Source organism: Pyrgilauda ruficollis, unplaced genomic scaffold, assembly GCF_017590135.1.
Source record: "Pyrgilauda ruficollis isolate IOZ18807 unplaced genomic scaffold, ASM1759013v1 scaffold15, whole genome shotgun sequence".
Taxonomy (NCBI): Eukaryota; Metazoa; Chordata; class Aves; order Passeriformes; family Passeridae; genus Pyrgilauda; species Pyrgilauda ruficollis.
The window spans coordinates 13,165,983-13,186,964 of NW_024513654.1; the positions used below are offsets into that span (position 1 = coordinate 13,165,983).

At 45.0% G+C, this 20,982-nt stretch overlaps 1 protein-coding gene across 2 annotated transcripts in view; it reads right to left on the reverse strand.

Annotated features, from left to right (window-relative positions):
• Positions 1-19,980, reverse strand: part of FBXW4 (F-box and WD repeat domain containing 4) — a 59,361-nt gene extending 39,381 nt beyond the window's left edge. For both annotated transcript variants that reach the window (XM_041461575.1, XM_041461574.1), the window contains exons 1-5: positions 19,598-19,980; positions 8,719-8,814; positions 5,776-5,961; positions 4,470-4,602; positions 2,075-2,169 (exon numbers count right to left, since the gene is read on the reverse strand). In XM_041461575.1, coding sequence (XP_041317509.1) covers positions 2,075-2,169; positions 4,470-4,602; positions 5,776-5,961; positions 8,719-8,814; positions 19,598-19,848 — 761 coding nt within the window. In that variant the 5' untranslated portion in view covers positions 19,849-19,980. The remainder of the gene's footprint in view (positions 1-2,074; positions 2,170-4,469; positions 4,603-5,775; positions 5,962-8,718; positions 8,815-19,597) is intronic.
• Positions 19,981-20,982: the final 1,002 nt, after the last annotated feature.

The following is a 20,982-nucleotide window of genomic DNA, read 5'->3' on the forward strand; positions in this document are numbered from 1 at the left end:
TTATATACCAGTAGAACTACCTGTCCTTATGGAGGAGATCTCAGTTTACATGAGCACAACTGAGAAGGGAGAATCAGAAGGTCATGTTAAATGTTTAGGAGGAAGTGGAGGTTATGGGCCATGTTCAGCCTCACTGGGGAACAAATGTATCCAAGCTCTGGCTAGAAGGATGGGGACTGCAGGGGAGGAAAAGCTTCAGACATAAGTGCATAGGGAATGCATATGGGTGAAATATGGGCTCCTGCAAATAAAACAGAAACCACAGAGTTCCCCAAAGCAGACTTTCCTAGACACCAGATATTATCTTTTTGATACTCACCCTCATTAGACAGCAAGTAATAAAACCTATTAGTGAAAAATTCATCTCCCCTGCCCCTTGCCCTGGCCAACCCCCACCACATGCCCTCCTGCTCTGATCCTCTCTCTCTTCTAGGATGGCTGCGATTTGTTCTGAGAAGCGACAGGTTTATAGGTTAGCCGACACCTTCTCTCTGTGGAATTTTAATTAACTTCTCCCATCGTCAATATGTTAAGGAGCAGGGTTCCCATTATACGAGGTCAGCAGCGTGTTTCAGGCCCTGCTATATCAGCCGTCAAATTGAAGAATTAATGACGTGGCTAATTGGCTCTAATTCTCCACATCCCCCTCCCTAAAATATGGAGGGGTAAGGGGAGGGTGCAGTAGGTTGGGCTAGTGGGAGAGGCTGGTACAGTCCAGAATCTCATAAAAAATGAGAGCGCACAATTTAAGCCCACTTGTTCATGGGTTAGCTGTTCCACCACCTCCAATTTATCACCCTGCAGGGAGGAAAGGGGGGTGGGGAGACTGAGGGTAAATATTGTGACAGAGAGTGTGCACAAGCATGCACACCATGGAGGGGAACACCATCCTGACAAGAGGCCACGGCAGTAGGTCATCACTTAGGAGTAGGAAGCAGAATGCCACTGGCCTCTAACTAGCCACGGTGCCTGAGCCACAGCCTGTCTGCCAGAAAAGGGACACTTGCAGCACAGAAGACAGCAAAGGGCTTCTACTCACATCTTGCAGCAGCACTAATGCACATGGCTATTCTTCAAAAACACTAATTGTCTCAAACACTCAGAGCAAAGGAACAAGACAACAGCAAAATCATAGTAAGCCTGGAGTGTCATTTCCCTGAGAAAGCCATTAGCTCAGTACTACTAAGTTTCTGCTACCTGCAAAACAAGCTTGGAAATCTAACAAGGACAGCAGTTGTGGACAGTATTTTGACTTTGCACAAGCCTAAAATTCAGCAGTTGCAGACATTACATGAGCAGCAACAGCAGCTCTTCTTCCACTCTTCCCTGAGGTATGCTGAGGAAGAACCTCTCTTGCAAGCAGGCCAGTTTAACAGAGAACCAAAGAGACAGCCCACTGCTGGTTGGTGTAAGATTTTAACGCTGAGAGTTCCTCAGATTTTCATTTCCTCAATAACAGGAGCACTTCAAAGAACACCCTGGAAAACACTGGTGTATGCATTGCCCTTGCCTCCCATGCTGAACCTGTAATCGTAGCATTATGCCTGCACTAGAAGCACAGAGCTACAGGCAACAGAGGCTGGAAAACCACATCCCTGAACTCCACTTCATCTTTGCCAGTTCAACATGTTCAAAAAACCCTGAGTTCTAACCACTGCATGCAGCTCTCAAGCAGGGACCTTTTTGCTCAGCATCTCTTCTGCCAGAGAATGAGAATACAAGCTGGCATCTTTTCAGCACAGAAAATCTCAAGAGGATCCAGCTCACTGTTTCTAATTAACAAGTCAGCGTTCCTTCCTCAAGAAAGAATGAACAGGTCCCACCTGAGGCACTAAGAGGAACCCAGGGCCACCTTCATGGCCTCTTTATAAGGGGATTACTCTGCTGCTATAGGAAATAAGGGCCACATGCTCTTCCCTGAGCTCCTGCAGCAGGCACAAGCACCTGATCAGCCTCCACACGAACGAAGTCCCTGAACCGTCACATTGGTGCCTCACAAAGATTTGTGGACACACAGCCTATCCAACTCCTTTACTTCTCTCTGATGAAAATTGGGAATAAAGAGATCTGTTACCTTAATAATGGGCTGATAGCAATGGACCACACTCGATCCTCTGTCTGCACAGTATGTAGACACTGACCAACTCTGCCCGCCGACAGGGACCAAACCTAAAGAGAGAGATGCATGTTATGCCACATCACCCAAAACTGCAGAATGTAGGATGCATGCTGCTAATGTGCTGGAAGAGCTGCCCAAACTACCATGCCTACCTTCCCACAGACGCTCTCCCTGAATTCCAATTACTTATTTTGGGGGAGCAGAGCCTTCAATTGCTGGCAGAAACAAGCACTTGAAGTCAGCTTGTAAGTATGACCTTCCACCCCATTGGTAACAGAGAGAGCAGCCCCATCACCACTTGCTCTCTAAGGGCAGCATCCAACACAAACGCCTCATGTTCTGTAGTTAAATAAATGACAATTAGGATTTCTTCAAATCTGTTCTCTTGAACAGTGTGAGAAGACTTAGTAGCATCCCTGAAAATTTTCCATTAATATTAACTATAAAGTTAATCATTCACCAGCCTGTAAAATAATCTTCTTTTAGAAGACCCCACTTTAGACCAAGTTTTTCAAGTGTACCCCAGGCTGCTTTCAAACTTGGCTGTCCTTGCTCACTGACAGTATGAGAGAATTCCTTCCCTCCCCAACGGTGCAAACATGCACATCTCCTTCCACCAGTTCACCCCTTTGTTTCTGGGTCCTAAAAAAGGCCCCAAAATTCTTGCTGGGGCCTCTGCTAGTGGCCCCTCATTTTCTCCACCTTGCCATCATTCTTGGCCCACAGGACTCAAGCCCCCCAGTTGTCTGTAACCAACCCCCAGTGTTTTGCTTCAAGACTTCAAAGCGTGGAGTGCCCTATTTGTTTGTTTGTTGATAATGCCCAGGATTGCAGGCTATTCTTGTCAGCGGGGAATTTAGCACCTAGTGTCAGCAAAAGCAGCAGAAAAGCTTAACTCCTTTAAGGCATCCCTATCTCCTACAGGTTAAAAATATTGCTCAGAGCACACTATCTGCTGCCTATCACACAGGAATGTACATTAACAGCTCTTCAGGGCTTAGTCCTAATCAACACTCAGCAGAGCCCTCAATAGCTTAGACACTTAGAGCCCCTTTAAAAGGTTGGTAGGGATTCCCTTCCACCCTCCAAGAGTCTCATTCACGCAAACAAGACAGCCTACAAAAGAGATGATAAAAAATAAGAGGTGAACATCCCCAGAGTATATGCTGTAGGGAGCACTGTGTGGGCAAGATCTCACACTAGCTCTAAGAAAAACAGCTTGAAATTCCCCTCTGGGCTTCAGGAATTTGTTCTCAAGGTCGGGGATGTCTCCTCCAGCTGTCAGAGAAGTAGCAAGAAGGCACTCTCCCAGAAAAGAGGATCCACAGACCAGAGAGGAGCAGCACTGCTGAAGTGTGAGACAAAGCAGCATCAAGGTCTTACTCCCAGGAGGCAAACGGCAATCCCAAAATTGCCTTTTGCATTGGAACATTGCTTGCTTTACTTAGAAGTGGTTTTACTCAGGAGTACATCTGTTTAGAGGGACCAACAAAAATAAATCAGGTCATGCTGCTTCACACACTTCCTATAAAACCTTGAAAGGTTTTATACTGCAGATACTGCATCATGCTAGCAGGATAAGGGTGAAACATCTGTGTAGAGCTTCCTAAACTGATCAAACGAGCTGATTACAGCTCAGATGAACAAGTCTCCAGGTCCACACAAGAACAAAGCATTGCCAACCAGATCCAGAAGGACAAAAATCAACAACATCCTGCCCCAAAAAGAAATAGCCAAAAATTATGTGACAGGACCCAGTGATGCCAGCTGGAAGAGATAAACGGGAGCTAACAATACTCATAGTCTAACTTCATTCCTGGTTTGCAAACGAAGAACCATTGCAAAAAAAAAAAAAAACCAAACAAGAAAACCCCCACACAAATAAATAAACCACAAAATTAGTAAATAACCATAGATTTGGAAATGACATCATCCTGTCCTTTACAGAAATTGAATATATAACAGAGAGTATGTTAAACCACATTGCAATGTTAAATAACACAACAAGGATGGGTTTGAGATCCATACAGCAAATTTCACACTAACTGGCAGGCATCTCCACTACAGTGTAGATGGATGTACAGGAAAAGAAGCAAAACATCAGCTACTTCCTTCTGCACTTCCAAGTTTAAGCCAGCAGCTGATGCTGTAAATTACTGCCAAATCTCTTTCTAACAAGCCTGGCAGAGCAAGCATCTTTTCAGAGACATGAGCCAAGACAGTCAGCATTCCTCCTGCAAGGAGTACAGGGCTCACAACAATTCTGCTGACACTTAAATATTCATAGCACAAGACCTCTGAAGTCACCTCTACAGCAGCACCTGCAGCTGCTGAAACACTCCCTGCTCACCTTGGCTGTTCGGTCCCGGGAGCCGCTGACAATGAGGCCGCCTTGGAAGTCCACACAGTTCACCTCCTGCTCATGTGCAGAGAACTTGACGCTGTAGGAGCCATGGAGCTTGTGAAGGACAATACTTCCATCTCTGAAAAACAAATCCACAGGCAGGGAATTTGGACCTCTTGGACATGCACCTTCTACTAATGCTTTGGAGTGCTACAAAAAGACCAGGACTGGTCTCTGACAGGGGCTGAAATTCATGCAGCATTATGAACCCTCCACTCTTCACACATCACCTGTTCTCTTGCAATTCCACATCTGGCCAGTTAAAGCCTGATCTGATGCATTTGAAAATTTTCCTGGCTATCTTTCCACCCTTCACTTTGTGTTAAGCTGCAGAAACTATAGCAAAGTAGCCATTCCTCCTCCTACTGCTTTGAGCTTGCCAGAATCCTGTCTGTATGCTGAATGGCTGGAGTAAGGGAACAAGTGAGAGAACATTCTCACCCATGTCCAAGCCTCAGCTTTTCATTCATTTCAGAGCAGCCATGCAGGGTGCTGTGCTTTGAATTAACTACCCAGACATTTAGACCTTTTTCAAGCAACACAGTTACTCGAATTTTAAATGCAAGCCTTCATTTTCACCTGAATTTTGGTCTACAGTTCACAGGGGAAAGTCCCACAATACCCAGGGCAGGCAGGCATTCTTGTCTCTCCCAATTCTGTGCTTAACTGTTGTGCATATTTTTATAGTTTTAGCTATTAATGAAAGTCCTGTCACTTGCTGTAACTGTAAAAGTCCAGTCAAATGCAAAATGAATTGGAGAAGTGTGTGTGTGTGCTGGAAGGCTTGGCAGTTTTTCCCCTCTCCACAATTACATCAGTGTGTCTAATAAACACACACTGGTCTCTAGAAAACCTTCTGCACTACTGCAGTCCCAGCTAACCAGCAGTACTGATTATCAGAACAGTCAACTACCCTGGCTCTAACAGGGAAAGAAATGAAATTTGTACAACAGTCAGGTTTGCCTGATCAGTCATTCCTGATTCAACAATCCTGTGGACATCACTACAAGTTTACAGAGCAAAGGACACTTTTTAAGGTCAACAGTATGAGACTCAGCTCCTTCACTGCTGCAGGAGAAGCTTTTTCAAGCCAGAACCAAAATTATAAGAGAGGAAGCAGCAGCAGCTGACCACAGCCAAGCATTAGGACACTGTGTACCAAAACTGGCTCCTCTGCTCTGAGCTGGAATTACACAGAATCTTTCCAACTTCACTGGCAAAACCCTCGGGCTCCTTCATTCACCCAACTTACCCCCCTCCACTGACAATGTGGGAGTTGACAAGAACAAAGCGACACACGTCCTCCTGGTGGCCAGAGAAGATGGCTTGAGGGTGACGCTGCAAACCTGTCCCCTCTGCACAGAGCTGGTATGCCTGGATGTTCTCCGCTTGAGACAGGTAGAGATATTCACCATCCAGCTCCATCCAGGGCATCAAACTGCAAACAGACAACAGGTTGGGAGCATGCAGGAGTGGGGAGAAGAAAACTAAACAAAACAACCTCACACAGAAAAAGAAAAAAAATCCATATACAAACATATCAACAAAAACAAATGCCTGCTTAAGAAAAGTGAAGTTGGAGCAGCAAGTGACATGAAAAAGCAGGGCTTAATATAGCAGCACAGCTACAAATGAAGCTTCTCCAGCAACATAAAAAGCAGATTATATTGTTGGCATTTTTCTAACCCAGAGTGAGGAAAAGGAAGCATGGAATCTCCGAAAGAGAGGATGGCCAAAAGTCTAGTGAACATAGATAGGGAAATACTTTAGGGCCCCTGAACCTGCAAATGAGCTCTGTACTTTTTAAGAAACTAGACTCTGGTGTTGGTGAGCTATGCTGAGCATTTCTAAGAGAGCATTCATTGTGCGGCTGTTGGTGCAAACAGTCACTCTTGATCCTGAACACTATTTGTTGGTGCCCAGCAGAGGCCACAAAGCTGCCACAGTTTCACACATCTCTAATTAGGCAGGGGAGCATGTCACCAAAGTACCACAGATCTTCCTACAGACAGAAAGTCACCTGACTCCTGTACTCTGAGGCTACCCAAGAACTTTAAGCTCATCATACAGAGGACATATTTTTCTACATTCACACCTCTTCCCCATAAGCTGAGCCATAAGCTGTAGAGCAAGCTCTTGGTTTGTCTTGCCCATCTTTTAGAAGAGCCCATATGCCCTTTCTGCCCACTGCTTTATGTGGGACAGTGGCAGGTTTGTCACTGGATCTCACAAACCTTCCAGGCCATGGGTTCCAGGCCATGGGCAGTGGAGCCAAAAAAACTATTCCACAGTATTCTGAAGATTGATGTTACATATGGAAAATATGCTTTACTTTCTGGGAGATCAAGAAGAGGACACGACACTCATGCAACATTCTGAATCAAGTCTGCCATCTCAAGAATTTTATTTATTCTTGAAACAAAACCAAAATATAGAAGAAAATAGGCTACAATACACACTTAGGCAGTGAGAGCTTTTCTCAAGATTTTGCTTTTGTGTAGCCAACAGAGAATCAGCAAATAAGATTTCTGGATATAGTGAGGCCAGATACAAAGACACGTGGGACTCATGTCCTATGGGGCACAGATGTGTGAAAATGTCTCTGCTCTGCAGTCATTGCCAAGTGCACCCATGTCCATGGAAACACTAAGAAAATCCAGAGCCCTTCTACAGAGTAACCTTTCAGTTTTCAAACTATTCAGGAACAAATGTCTTTGAAAGCAGTGGGGCTTCTCATAAAAACCTGTCTCCCTCTTTTTTTAGATCATTTATCCTCAGAGGTCATGATTTTCTGTGTCATCAGAGTCATTACACACAGCCGTACCTTGTAACATCGCAGTGAACAACTAGATACAAGCAAGAGGACAAGATTGCTCATTAGACAGAAGGTTCCAGCTTGCCTGTATTCATCTCCAGTAACAGGCCTTCAATCACATGGACAAAGCAGCTGAGTTTATAATATTCATCTGGGACTTGATCATATACATGGAAAAAGTAAGAGGCATCTTTAGAGCAGGAGCTTTGGGTTTAGGCAGGCTTTGATTTCCCCTTCCTTCCTCCACTCCTACGCAGTCCTCTAAAAGCAAGTGAATATCCAGCTTACCTAGACTACAGCCAGTTTCTGCAGCTCTCCTTTTGCAGAAGTTTAGCTTTTTACCTTTTTCTATGGCTTTTTCATAAGGAGAAGTAAAAAATCTGAAGCAGAATAAATGAAAATTAGGAGATGCCATTTGGATGGTGGCCTCATTAAATCAGTCCTTGCCTTTTCACTTGGGAAGCTGGTTTAGTAATGATCTCTAATATCCACAGAGCCTGTCTTCACAGATGGTTGCAAGCACTTCAAAGGCAGGTATACAACCTGCACCAAAACCCACTCTGCTCATTACAGCTGTTCCCAGGACTCTAGGCAAGAAGTGGCACATTATCCACCACTTCAATCTATACAGCACAAAAAGGCATGAAAGCTCAGTAGAAGGTCCCTGTTCTTCAGCAGCTAACAAACCACAGTCTTTCTCATTTTTCCTTCAGTCTGATGATGTGAAAGCTGAAAATTTTGATGTGCAGCTCAGACAAGAGACCTATCTTATGCTTTGCTTTGAAAGCCAAGGAGACCTTTGCAAACAAGAGTTTAACAATGAGCTCCCATCATTAATGTCAAATATACTTTTTTTTTCTATAAGTGAAGGAGAGAAGCATGAGAATGAAGGAGCAGAAGGCAGATGAATGGCAATTAGCATTTTAGATTTGTACATCCAAATCAGGATCGAGGATAAACCACGGGAGACAAATGAAGCATTTTGAGGGAACACCTAAGTCCACATCTGGGATCAATGTGGGCTCATTGTGAAAGCAGGACAAAAGATTGCTCATGGTATACAGCAGTAGACATGAATGCAACAGTTTGTTGTAAAAGTTGCTAAATGTGACTAAAACTGTACAGATCAGAACAAAGACAAATTCAAATTGCCAAGACAGAAACTCCTGACATTCAGCATGAATCCCTAGGGCAAGGCAGCAACTCTGGTTACCCCACACCCAGCTAGCCAGGAACAGTCAAAATAAGCCAGCAGCAATCACTTGTAAGACCCCATGGAGCACAAAGAACAGGAAACATCTCATTTCAGGGCACAGGCACAAACCCAAGGCCCCACAGTAGCTGTCACATAACAAAGAAGAAGAGGAAGAATCCACTTGCTTGCATTTCCATTTCAGGACTGTCTCCCTCCGGCAGCGTCCGTGCCTCCAGTTCTGAGATATCTTCACCCTTTCCTTCACTGGAATGCCAGCAGCTCTGCAGACAGAGGAGGAGAGATGAGATTAGCAATCAGGACTGATGCCTTCTGGACAACAAATGCATTCAAAATGGCCACAGGTAAGCTCTCACCCTGGTTCCACAATGATGAACTGACACACACTGATGATGCAATGCCACACTACAGTGAGGACATTTGTGAGAGCTGACAAGAAAGGAACACTGACAAGAGTGGAGGATTACCAGCAAAGAAAGCCACCTCTGATGACCACAAACCAGAAATATGATCAAGACTTGACCAAGTGTACTGAATGCAGCACAGGTTCAGAAAAATGTAATCCAAACAAGATGACACAGAAAGAAACCACCAGAAGAACCAGAGATACAGGACATCACCCTTTTAATAGAGACTGACAAGAGCTATTTAAGATAAGGACAACACCACACAGGAACAGATGGAGGAAACACTAGTCAGGAGAACACTGAAACAAGAAGCCAGAGAGTGTCTATCCAGAAGGACTAGTAAAGAAACTGTTCCAGAGTCTCACCTGTCTGACAATCCCATAACCAGATACAATAATCAGAAATCAAGATGTGATCAAACTAAAGATAAAATACATTCATGTGTATAAACAATCCAATGCACATATACCCAAAGAAAAACTATCTTTTGCAGCAGCTCACCAAAGGAGAGAGAATTCCAGCACATTGCTGGAAAATTCTCTCTTTACAGTCAGACAAAGCTACTAAAAGAGAGACTATCACTGGGCTACAAATCAAAGTTATTGGAATGAGCTGAGACAAACCAAGGTCAATACTCTTCAAGATGTGACAAAAAGTAGGTACCACAGAGACCTGGGACCAAGGTGTCCTTAGAGTCTACATGAATATACCCAGTTCAAGCAATTGTTCAACATCTGTTTTGTTTTCATGATCCAGAGCTGATTAAAGACATGGAGAAAGGCAACTTTAGCTCCCATCTTTCACATATCATAAATTTAATTATTCAATATCCTTACTGGAGCTGCTTAGATAGAAAAGGTCAGAAAACTACAAACAAGAAGAAACTCTAGAAATTTTTCTTTGTAATTAGGGGTTACACTTACTAGACTACAAGAGTTTATCCTATATTCATGCATTTCTCAACAGCTAATACACCCAGATTCATAGGGAGAAGGGAAGATCCTTGAGAAATGGGAACTGGTGCCTCATCAGAATCAGTTTCTTCCTCCCATCCCTATAGTCCCTCCAATCCACTTCCCAAAAGTAGCATTTTTGGGTACTCTGTCATTTTTAAAACAAAGATTAGCTCCCTGTAAATAAACATCTCCTGTGTTAATGGGTGTAGGAATCTCTAACCTGGCCCTGGGGTCTGGCCAGACTCTTATTTTCCCAGCCTTCCTTCCATAGCCTCAGGCTCCTTTTTTCCTGCTCACCCTTCCCTCCTCTTTTCTATGCTTTCCGGCACTTAGTCACCATTATAATTTGACTGCATTCCTGGGCATGTGACCCATTTTAAACAAAAACAGAAACCACACACAGAAAAGCTTTTCATCCTCTAGAAAGCTTTGCAACTTTACATTTATGATCAGTAGATCCACACCAATTAAAACTGAATTTAGAAAGCTACAGGCTCTTTATTTTTCATAGCCATTTAAAAACAAACAAACAAAACCAAACTAGAGTTAGACTAGGCTGCAAGAAGAGGAATTCCTTTTTTAAAGGGAGCACTTGCAAGAACTCATGAGGCCAGATAGTGTCTGAGATGAGGAATGCACAGTACCAAAAAGTCAGGTCAGATCCACTCTCATCATTGCTTATTACTCTCCCAGACAGAGTTCAGGCTCTCCGCCTACATGCAATTCCATTCATTACTCCAAAACACTTCTCCTCCCTACTCTCAACCCTCCGTTAAGTTCTCCCCACATACAGATTTTAAGTCACCAGCTTGCACAGTGATGGAAAACACACTCGTGCCACATCCCCCTTCCAGCACATGCTGGCCCAACCAGACATTCTGAGCTCAATGCATAAACCCTACTAAGACTAGATGTAATTTCCAAGGCTCTGAAAAAGGTGACTCCAAGGTCAAAAAAGCAGCCTCCATCTCACCCTGTGGGTCCCCTTTCTAGCAGCCTTGACCCTCCATGGAAGTTCTGAAGAGTCACACGTTGGCTCGGCCCAGAGCCCCAGTTCACTATTGCAGTTACTTCTGAAACAGACACCTCATTCTTTCCACATATCAACAGTTCCTGTCTGGAGGGGATGAGGGTTGGGTGGGGAGACTATACGGGGGAGGTCTGATGGGATTTGGGAGGGAGGGTGGTGATGGTGTTGCTTTGAGTTTTTTTTTTTTGTTTTACTCTTAATAAATACGTTATTCATCCAGCCTTCCTCCTCCATATAGCAACTTTGGATCCAGCTAATTTAAACATGTCTTAAAAGTATCCTCCTTTTATATCCCAGACATTTAATTTATTCTCAAATCTTAGAAAGTTAAAAATGCTATTGCCATATAAACTTAATAATTTGATAAAAAATTCCTTTTCTCTCCTACAAGAGCCTACTTTGTTTCAGTCATGATCAACACACTTTCTACACTTGCAAACTGTTAAGCATTTTTCCATGATGACCGAGGCAATCAACAGACATCAGACATCTGCACTGAGTGGTTGACTTAACTAGGTACCTCTTACTTCAGCAACTGTGTTGAACATCCAAAAATTCAGGAGACTAAACTACCATATGAAGTCAAATGCTATATAAAATGCTATGGAGGGAACACTATCTACTGGCCAATTGATACCTCAATCTTTCTTAGTATACAATCCAGAAAAATACTAAGCCACATGCTTAAAATTCAGCACATGCTTAAGTACTCTGTGAAATCAAGGTCTTGGCATTTGTGTTCCCAGAGAAGCCACCCAACAGTGAACTTCAAGACTGCGGAAGGCTGACTTACTGGGGAAAGACTACTATTTTTAGCAGTACCTACACAGAAAGCAACTGAGAAAGCAACTGAGGTACAGTCCAGCATCCTAGAAGGATGACAGGAAACACAGGATGAAGGAATGAGTGAAGACTGATTATGAAAACACAATGAAATTCAAGCAAAATGTTCTTAAAGCCCTTTGCAGTGCATCATCTTAGACCTCTGCTAGGGCATCAAAATTATCAATATTTCATAAAGTTACATTAGTCAGGACATAAAAGGCTGTCTTTGTTATTATCCAACTACCACCAAAAGCACTCTATCAGGACCCCAAATCATAGTGCAATATATGACCTGAGCCAATGCATGTTTCCAATTGCATGCACTCCTGACGGAGGCTCCCTTTTCAAAGACTTGCTTATACTAAGAGGAGGTGAACATTTCTTACAGCCTGAGAAGGCGCTCCAAGAGAAAAATCATCCCAAGCAACCCATTATAAAGGATTTTTCATTTCCCCCTTCCTACCTCTCGCCACCCTACAAAAAAAAAAGCTAAAAGTATTTTGCTCAAATTATGAATTTCCTCTCTTTCTTGGCAGAGTTACCAAAAGAAATATAATATTCCTTCTGGAGCCCACTTCCCAGCTGCTGAAGTAAAAGACTGGAACTGTCCCCACACAGCACCACTAACCCAGGTGACCTCAGATACCAAGGCAGCTGCTGGCCTGGGCCCCAAAAGAAAGCAATGAAAGAATCGCTCAGCCAGGGCACATCACCTCCTAAAGCTTCACCTCCAACAGATCTTGCCTTCAATGATCCCCTCCCATCCAAAGTCCTTTTCCACCAGAAATGGTATTTCTGCAACAGCAAGAGCTTCTGTGCTGTACTGCATCCCAGGGAGATTTCTGCTGGCTGTCTACAATTTCAGCATGTGCCAAAACAGTGGTGCCTGCAACAACACAGGCCGTGTTACAGAAGACAACACCAACATGTCATGCCGTGTATTTTCCCAGCTGCATGGGGCACCTTAACCCACCAAAGTCCCTCATGTTTTGCTACATTTTAAGTACTGAAGAGCTCATCTGGAAATGCAAGTCTGCAGAGACCTGCTGAGACTGAATTTCTTCTGTGGACAAAATCTGCTGTCTGCATAAAAGCTGTCACCAGCCTGCCTGAGGCCTGACTGGAAGGGTCATAGAGAGAACAAACAGGTCACAGTGGCTAAGCCCCACTATCAACCTTGGCCCTGTGGCAAGGCTGGCTAACACAATGACCAACTGCACTTATTTGTGTAGTCAGGACACACCTGTCGAGTGCCAGAGTCTCAGTGCAGCTACAAGTCATGGGCCACCAACAGCCAGCCAAGAGGGAAAAGTTATTTATGTCAGGAGCCCCTGTTACTGTCCTCAACAAGTCGGCTGGCTTTCTAAATGTCTCTTCCAGGACAAAAATTCCAACTGAATTCCTTTAGCACATGACCCTTATTTAGCTTACTGCCATGTTCAGCCTGTCCTCTGTGCTCCCCTCTCCCTACGGGACACGGGTTCAAATAACTCTGAGATGGAAAAGAGCTCTGCTGACTGTTCCTCACTGTTCCTTGCTTCCTCTGGTGTGTCCGTGCCATCTCAGATGCTACCAGGCTGTCAACTGCTCCACCAAACAGCTCTTGTGAACAAGTCACCTCATGAAGAAGGCAGAGGCTGTCATAATGCCCAAAGGTACAAATAAATTTCTGTGCACACAGCAAGGACACAAACTTTCACAAAGGCTTCCCAAAAAACCACCACCACCAAGACTGAGCCAGGTCACTCTGCCACCAGATGCCCTCTCCCTTACAAGTCATTGCAATGGGATATTGGCTAGAAACTCCTGTCAGGATTTGGACTCTCTCAGGGGGTTTCGTAGTCTTTTTGGAGACAAAATCTGGGCTTCTTAAAAAAAAATGCACTGCCCTGGAAAGATTATGAGAAAACCTGGTGCTGCTGCAGAAGTGTGATGTGTATTCTGATTTGAAAGAGTAGATTGTCAGGGAAGTACTTGGATAGAATGAAAGAACCCATACCTAGTCCAACAGGGTAACAGCAACAAACAAAACACAAATATTTTAAGCCCTGAACACATAAAATTCTTCTCTCTTTGAACCAGTGAAGATCTTAAGGAAAGGATAGGCAGGCCACAAAGAACTCTTACAAGCAACTTCACATTCCCAGAAAAAGCAGCAGTTTCAGTGTTGTGGAGCTGTCCTGGCAGATCTGTCCTGCTCAGCACTAACAGTTTAACGCAGAGTAAGAATAAATGTAACAGCAGTTTATAAAAACCACCAACTTTTCCAGCACAAAGCAAGAGCTGCATTCCCTCATCCAGGCTTTTTCTGTTACTGCAATATCCTCCCCAGAGTATTCCCCTCTGCATCATCTGCACCAGTTCATTGCCTTCTTCATTTCTGCCTTAAAGTAATGAAACTTTGTTTTTAAAACAAGTTTTAAAAGATGAAGGAAACTGAAGCAGCTTTACAAGCACTCCCTCCCCCTCCAGTGGTGAAGGCTGAGGTCTCCTATGATTGCTGCAGTTTGCATTTGGATTTGACTTGCACAGACTGGCCATTTCCTGCTCCTGTACGTGTATACATTTCTCCAAGATCTGGAGAAAACACAGCTTTTATTAACTCACCAAAATGCTTATACAAGCTCTTAAATACTTGTAGATGATAAATCTGTCCATTAATGAATCTGCTTCTCTGAACTGGAGAATATACCATGATCCTAGTGGGCAAGGCAGAACAAGAGACAGGGGAAGAGAAAACATGCAATGGAACACTTCTATATTTTGACATCTATTAATACATTACAAAGAACAAATTGTCAAGCTATTTAGGTTCCAACTTTTAACCTGCCCTCTAAAATTCCTTTGTAACAAAGAGGAAATAAGTTTAGCCCAGCTGCAACTTTATTCCTTTCTTCCATGCCTTAAATAAAGAATCACCTTACAATGAGCTCTTTGCCTCTCCGATTTCTCCAGTCCAAGGTGGTCCAGCAAGCAGGCCCTGGATAAAGGCTTAAAGCATCCTCTGCTATTCCTGGCTCTGACACTGACCTGCTGCAGAGAGGGCAGCTTGGTTGACATCTCCCTGCCTCTCCTTCCCCTCCAGCCCCTGTTTACCCTGGCTATTTAGGCAGCAAGCTCATCAGGGCAGAGACTGCTCTTGCTGGGCCTGTACAACAGCTGGCAAAACAGACACAGACTACAGGACACAACTGTAATATCACTATATCACCAAAACCCCCAAAGGCTTTGTGTTATTACTCAGCTACAGTTTAGCCGCAGAAAGTGTTGTTAAGTCTTAACTTTTCTGTGATATGCTGCCACGCATTTTTGAAACAAAAAATTCTCCTTTCACCTTACATCGTGAAGACGTGGCTCAACTTTTACTTCAGCTGCTCCTATGACTGAGTAAAGCAAAAATCTTAGCATAAGGACTCTCTTTTTACCACCCTCCTGACAAGGTCTTGTAGCAGTACAGGTCTATACACAAAATTAACTTGTTTATATAGAAAAAGTGAAAACCTGATCTGGAGAGACTCACAGTTCAGATGCCAAGAAGCATATCCATGTAAAGCCACTCTGTACTTCCATAACAGTGACACAATATTCTATTGAACATTTAGTTACTGCTGATTCAATGAAGAAACAGCATATTTTTAACACTGAGAATGTGCTTTAAGAACTCTTCCAGGTCAGCCCCTACCATCCCTAACACAGAGGGACTCAGGTGGATGTGAACCTAGTGATTCCCTCCCCTCTGCCAAAGGAATTAAGTGTACAGATACATCCCTCAAAGCAAACTTCTTTCCTCTCCTACAAGTGCACAATTGAATTAAGTGCCTTAAACACTTAACTTGGCTTACATCTGTGGCTCCCATTTGGCTGAATCTACCAGAAAGTGAAAACATTAAAGATTGTCAATGTTGTGAATATGCCTTAGCATTAACAGCTAGTGTCTGGGCTTAAGTCCACATCTTCCTTTGACTTCATTAGCAACTTAATTTAATATCGTTTAAGCACGAGCATGGGTCCAGAAATAACCACAGCTGGCAATTTTTAAAAGTATGTAGACAGGATGACAATTTTAAAAATTAAATATTTTTTTTTAAATATACTACTATTTGTCTTCTCCACTCTGCTAACAGCTAGAGGTTTGCAACCAGTTTCTTATCAATCTTCCCTATTTTGGCAGAAAGAAGTTTTATAAGCTGGCTGGCTGTTCAAACAGTTTTTTTCACATAGAAGATAAAGCTTGTTCCTTCTGATCCTTGTTGTGACAATTATCTGAAGATATACCCAACAGAAAAAGCATTTTAAAGAATGAGTGTAATTTTCAAGTTAATCACCTTTTTAAAAATGGGAAAGTGGGGGCAGGAGTTAAGTTCCACAGCTATCTCCTTTAGGCTCAAATTTATTGCTATTTACAAAGCATTAACAGATGGCTTATCAAAAGCCACTTAACAGCAGAAATGATAAAACTATTCTGAGATGGATTTTTGTCTTAAACTGTAAATACTCCCTAGACTAGTTTTTAACTTATGCCAGCCTCCCAGGGACCATCAGTTTAAGATCTAATGTGAGAACCATGCATGTTATTTCATTAAGTATATTAACCATAAATGGTTCCAGCCTTTGCTTTCTCAACTGCAAACAGTATTGCACGAAAACCTCTCAAAAGTAAAAACTAGTGTTCACCTGCAACATTAGCCAGAACATGCAACAGAAGCTTCAGCTCCTGAATGAGTCAAAGCCAAGTTTGACAAACTCAAGAGTTATTCCATATTGCTAAGAATGCACAGTTATCAAGAAGGTCCAGCTATCCAACATCATCATCATTCTATTTTCACAGTAATATTTTAGTTTAAATACCTACTCAGCTCAAATTTTACCTTCAACAAGCAATCTACCAGGTCTCTACTTAAAACTGCTATTAAGAAGGATGGTGTGCCCAGAAACTTGCTTAAACTCCCTCCCCAACTTGTACTGATTAGTCAAATAAAATACAGTATCTCTCTGCAAATCTTACTCCCTCAATTGCAAGAGCAGCAATGTGGGAGATTGCTCTTGATCTTGGAGACATGAGGAGCAAGTGCTACAGAAGAGACATGGCTAGTTAAAACCCTTCAGCTGCCACAGAGACTATTGAACTTCTTCAGCTAAGTACAGATTTTACAGCTGTATAACTCAACACATGCAGCCATACTGGTTCTTCTGCAGATGTTCAGACATCCAGACCTCCTGGCTCTTGCCTTGTATCTGTTGCCAAACTCTACCCTACTGGAGTAAAACTCCTGCAACTCCCCCAGATGCTGGATCTCCACCCAGAGATCCAAAACAAGTGTTTGTTTTTCAGGTATTCTCCACAGGATTTGGTACACTATTTCAAGGAACTGGAGACTGTCTGAGCCTTCTATGAAGTTAAAAGTAATTAAAGGAATCATCCTCCAGATATATCTCAAGGTTTCTTCACAACCACTTGCAATGTAACTTAGTGTGTTACCTATGATTGAACTCCCCAGGACCAAGGAAGTGCTGACCAATGCTAAAAGCAGCTCTCAGTACTGGAGTTGTTTGAGGAAAATGTGAAAATAGGACACAGCACAAAAGTACATCCTAGAATTACAAAAAAAAAAATTAAAAAAAAAAAAAAAACCAAAAAAAAAACCTGTTCACAGCAAATCTAACAGCACTGAAACCCCTGCGAGTTCATGATACTCAAGCAGCCTTCCCTTCTCTGAAACTCTCTGACCTAGCAAATCTCTTCTGTAGCTGTTTATAGACCTGCATTCCTCTGCAGGGGGAAGTGGTGGTCCTTACACACACTGCACCTGCTCTGCTGTACACCTGATCCCTCCTGCAACTGAAGGAGCAGAGTATCACCTTATTCTTAATGAAAAATACAGAACTTCATTTCCTCAGGAGACAAAATCATATATCACAGTAGACAAGAGTCCAAAGCACAGCCATTCCACAGTGCTTATTCCTCCTGACTTCCAAGGGAACTCTGCTTAACTTCCAACCTGTGAACACTGAGTGGGTTGAAGTGCTGGCCTGAAAACCCAACACAAGGATTTTCAGCACCAGCAAAGTTCTGCTCCTGCCAGCAGAAGCCATAATTGCTTCTCTAAAGTCTATGCATTGATGAGACAGCAACATCAGACAGCAAAACAAGGGTCAAAACTCGCCATCCCTTCTTTTGAGTCATGTCAGCACAGTGTTTATGGAAACAATACTGAGTGACTGAATGACAAACAAGATCCATGCTGGCAGCTAAAGAGAAGCCATAGGAAGGGATTTGTAGATCCTAACTACACAAACTTCTCTTGGGATCCTTAAATGAGGAAGGAAGGCCCACTTTGTGAAGTTGCCTCCAAGAGGCATTTGGCACACAGCCAAATTTGAGAGAGGAAAGGCAAACTCTGGATCATCACTAACCACTGCCAAGGCCCAAAGGCACTTCACCTAAGATGCTGTTGTCATACACACTGCAAAGCCTAGAGGGCTTGACCCTATTCCTAACCTGTACAGTGCTGTTGAACTGGGGGAAAAATAAAGACCCCAGGAAAAAAAAGCTCAAATAATTCCAACTCACAAAACTTTAAAACCCAGAAGGTATGAAAAGTCCAGGAGTCACTTTCTCTGTGCCAGCCATTACCATTTATACCAGCAAGCTGCTCTGAGAGAACCTAAGATATGTGTTCCTGCGGGCCCACAAAAGCTCTTTCACCTAAGAATACACTAAGCCCACTCTCCAGCCCTTTTCCCAGGATGCTGTCCCAGGCCTTGCTCCCTTGCAGCTTCTTCTCTGAGGTGCTTTTAAGACCATGGCAGGGATCACTGCTCAGAAACGGGGAGAGCATGTGGGCTTACAGGATCCATGCCAGCTGCACACAGCAGCTCCGTCCGTCTCCTTGTGCTCCAACCTCCCCTAATACCCCTAGCTTGAAGCCCCCAAGCCTCAGTCTTTGGAGGGGTCTGGAGACTGAGAAGACCACCAAATCAAAGAGTTATTAGGGTTGGAAAAGACCTCTAAATATAATCTAGCCCAACCTCCCTGCCAAGGCAGGGTGACCTAGAGCAGGTTACACAGCCATGAGTCCAGGTGGGATTGGAATGTCTCCAGAGGCAGACTCCATGCCCTCCCTCAGCAGCCCATTCCAGTGCTTAGCCACCCTCAGCATAACGTTCATTCCTCATGCAGAGGTGAAACTTGTTTTGTTTGTTTTCATGGGCGTTGCTATTCATCCTGTTGCTGGCAACTGCCTTTGAGATACTTAAATGCATTGATGAGATCCTTCTCAGTCATCTCTGGACTGAACAGGCCTGGCTCCCACAGGGAAGATGTTCCAGACCTCTTATCATTCTTCCTGGTCTCTGCTGGACCGTCACCCATAGCTCCCTGTCTTTCTTGTATCGAGGAGTCCAGAACTGGACACAGTTCTCCAGATGTGGAGAGGGCCTCACGCTCCAGCACTCCCGCTGGGGCTGCCACTGAGACATCCCGCGAAACCCCCGCCATCCTCGCCGCTCCCTCGTGGGGACAAGAGCCGCCTCCCCCAACCCCTCGGGGCAGGGCCGGGGCTGGGCCCCGCCACCCTGGTGTGCGCCATCGGCCGCTCCCTCCCAGGGAGGCCCTTCCCGTGCCCTCGCCGCCCCTCCTGGCGCAGGGAAAGGGCGGCGCAACCGCGCTTGGGGAATGGCCCCGCGTCCCCCGCCCCTCGCGGCCCAGCGGCGGCCACGCCAGGAGCGCAGCGCGGCCCTGGCAACCGGCTGGGCCGCGGCATCCCCGGCCTTTCCGGGCCGCCGCCGCCGCCGCCCCCCGCCCTTCCGCCGGGAAGGCCGCGCTTACAGATCGGTGCCGAGCTGGGTGAAGCCGGAGTTGAGGCAGCCGCGGGCTATGCGCTTCCAGAGGACATCGCGGCTGCTGAGGAAGCGCAGGCGGCGGCAGACCTGGGCCAGGCGGCCCAAGGCCTGCGCGTCCAGGTAGGAGCAGATGAGGAGCAGCAGCTCCTCAGGTAAGGCCCAGAGCGGGGAGGGGGGGGAGGCGGCCCGGGATCCCCCCTCCGCCTGGGGGGATCGAGGGCTGCCCTTCCTCCCCATGGAGCAGCAGCTCCCGCCCCTCCTCCCCGGGAGCCGGAGCTGCTGCTGCCCGGGGGAGGCCAAGCCATGGACGGGGCAGCCGCTCCCCAGTCACATGGGGCAGAAGCCGCTGCCTGTCACTGCCCCCTCCGGGGGAGGAGGCGGCTGCCGGGACCGGAGGGGGCACAGGCCGCCGAGCCCACCCTCGTTAGCGGATTAATTCATTAACGGGAGCCGCTGGGACTCCCCCTGTGCCACTTGCCCTCCCCCACACCCCCTCGCCACGCCACGACCGGCTCACGGGTCTGTATCTTCCGTTCTGGGCTTAGCAACGTCACCTGATCCGAGTATTCCTTCATAACGTGAACAATTAATGGTGGAGATGGTGATCCCAGTAACCAGAACATCTGCCTCACCACCTGGAGCAACACCAGCTAGGTACTGCACTCCTGCAAAGGAAGGTGAACAGCAAGGTGATTTAATGCTCATTAATTATCCTTGACCAGGGTCAGAAGCGCCTGTCACCCACAGAGTGACAGCAGGGGTCATCTGGTGCTGCACAGCAGTTTTCAACACTCCCAGATTCCTGTGACACATAAAAGAAAGGGTCTTCCCCACATAAGAGTAGGCCTTGCTACAGTGGATTTGGGGCTGGCTTTTCACCAGCACCCTTCCTTGCAGACCATTCCCCCCTCCACAGCTCTGCAGAGCGGTTGGGGTCTGAAAAGTGCTCACAGCTCACACGTGTGTGTACACAAACACAAGCACACCACCTCAAAAGAGCAGTTCATAATAACTGAGTCATTGTTGCCATCCACAGGAGCCTGGAGTACTGACAACGCAGGATTCTGGTCCAAAATGGCAAAGTAGCTCTCCACAGACAGTGGAGCAGGAAAATATGAGTCTAGTGTTGTGTTATTCTTTCTTACAGTACTTTCCACTCTACATCAGCCTGAAATGCTGGGGAAATTGCTCCCTCAGAATAAAAAAAAAGTAGATAAATTCTAAGAAGTTCATCATCTGCCTAGAATACTTTGAACAGGTATCACTTAGCCACCACAATCAACATCTCATTTTGCAGGGTGGAGTAGGATAATAAATTTTAGCATATAATGAGGTTACCATAGTATACAGGCCACTTGTCAGTACTTGCAT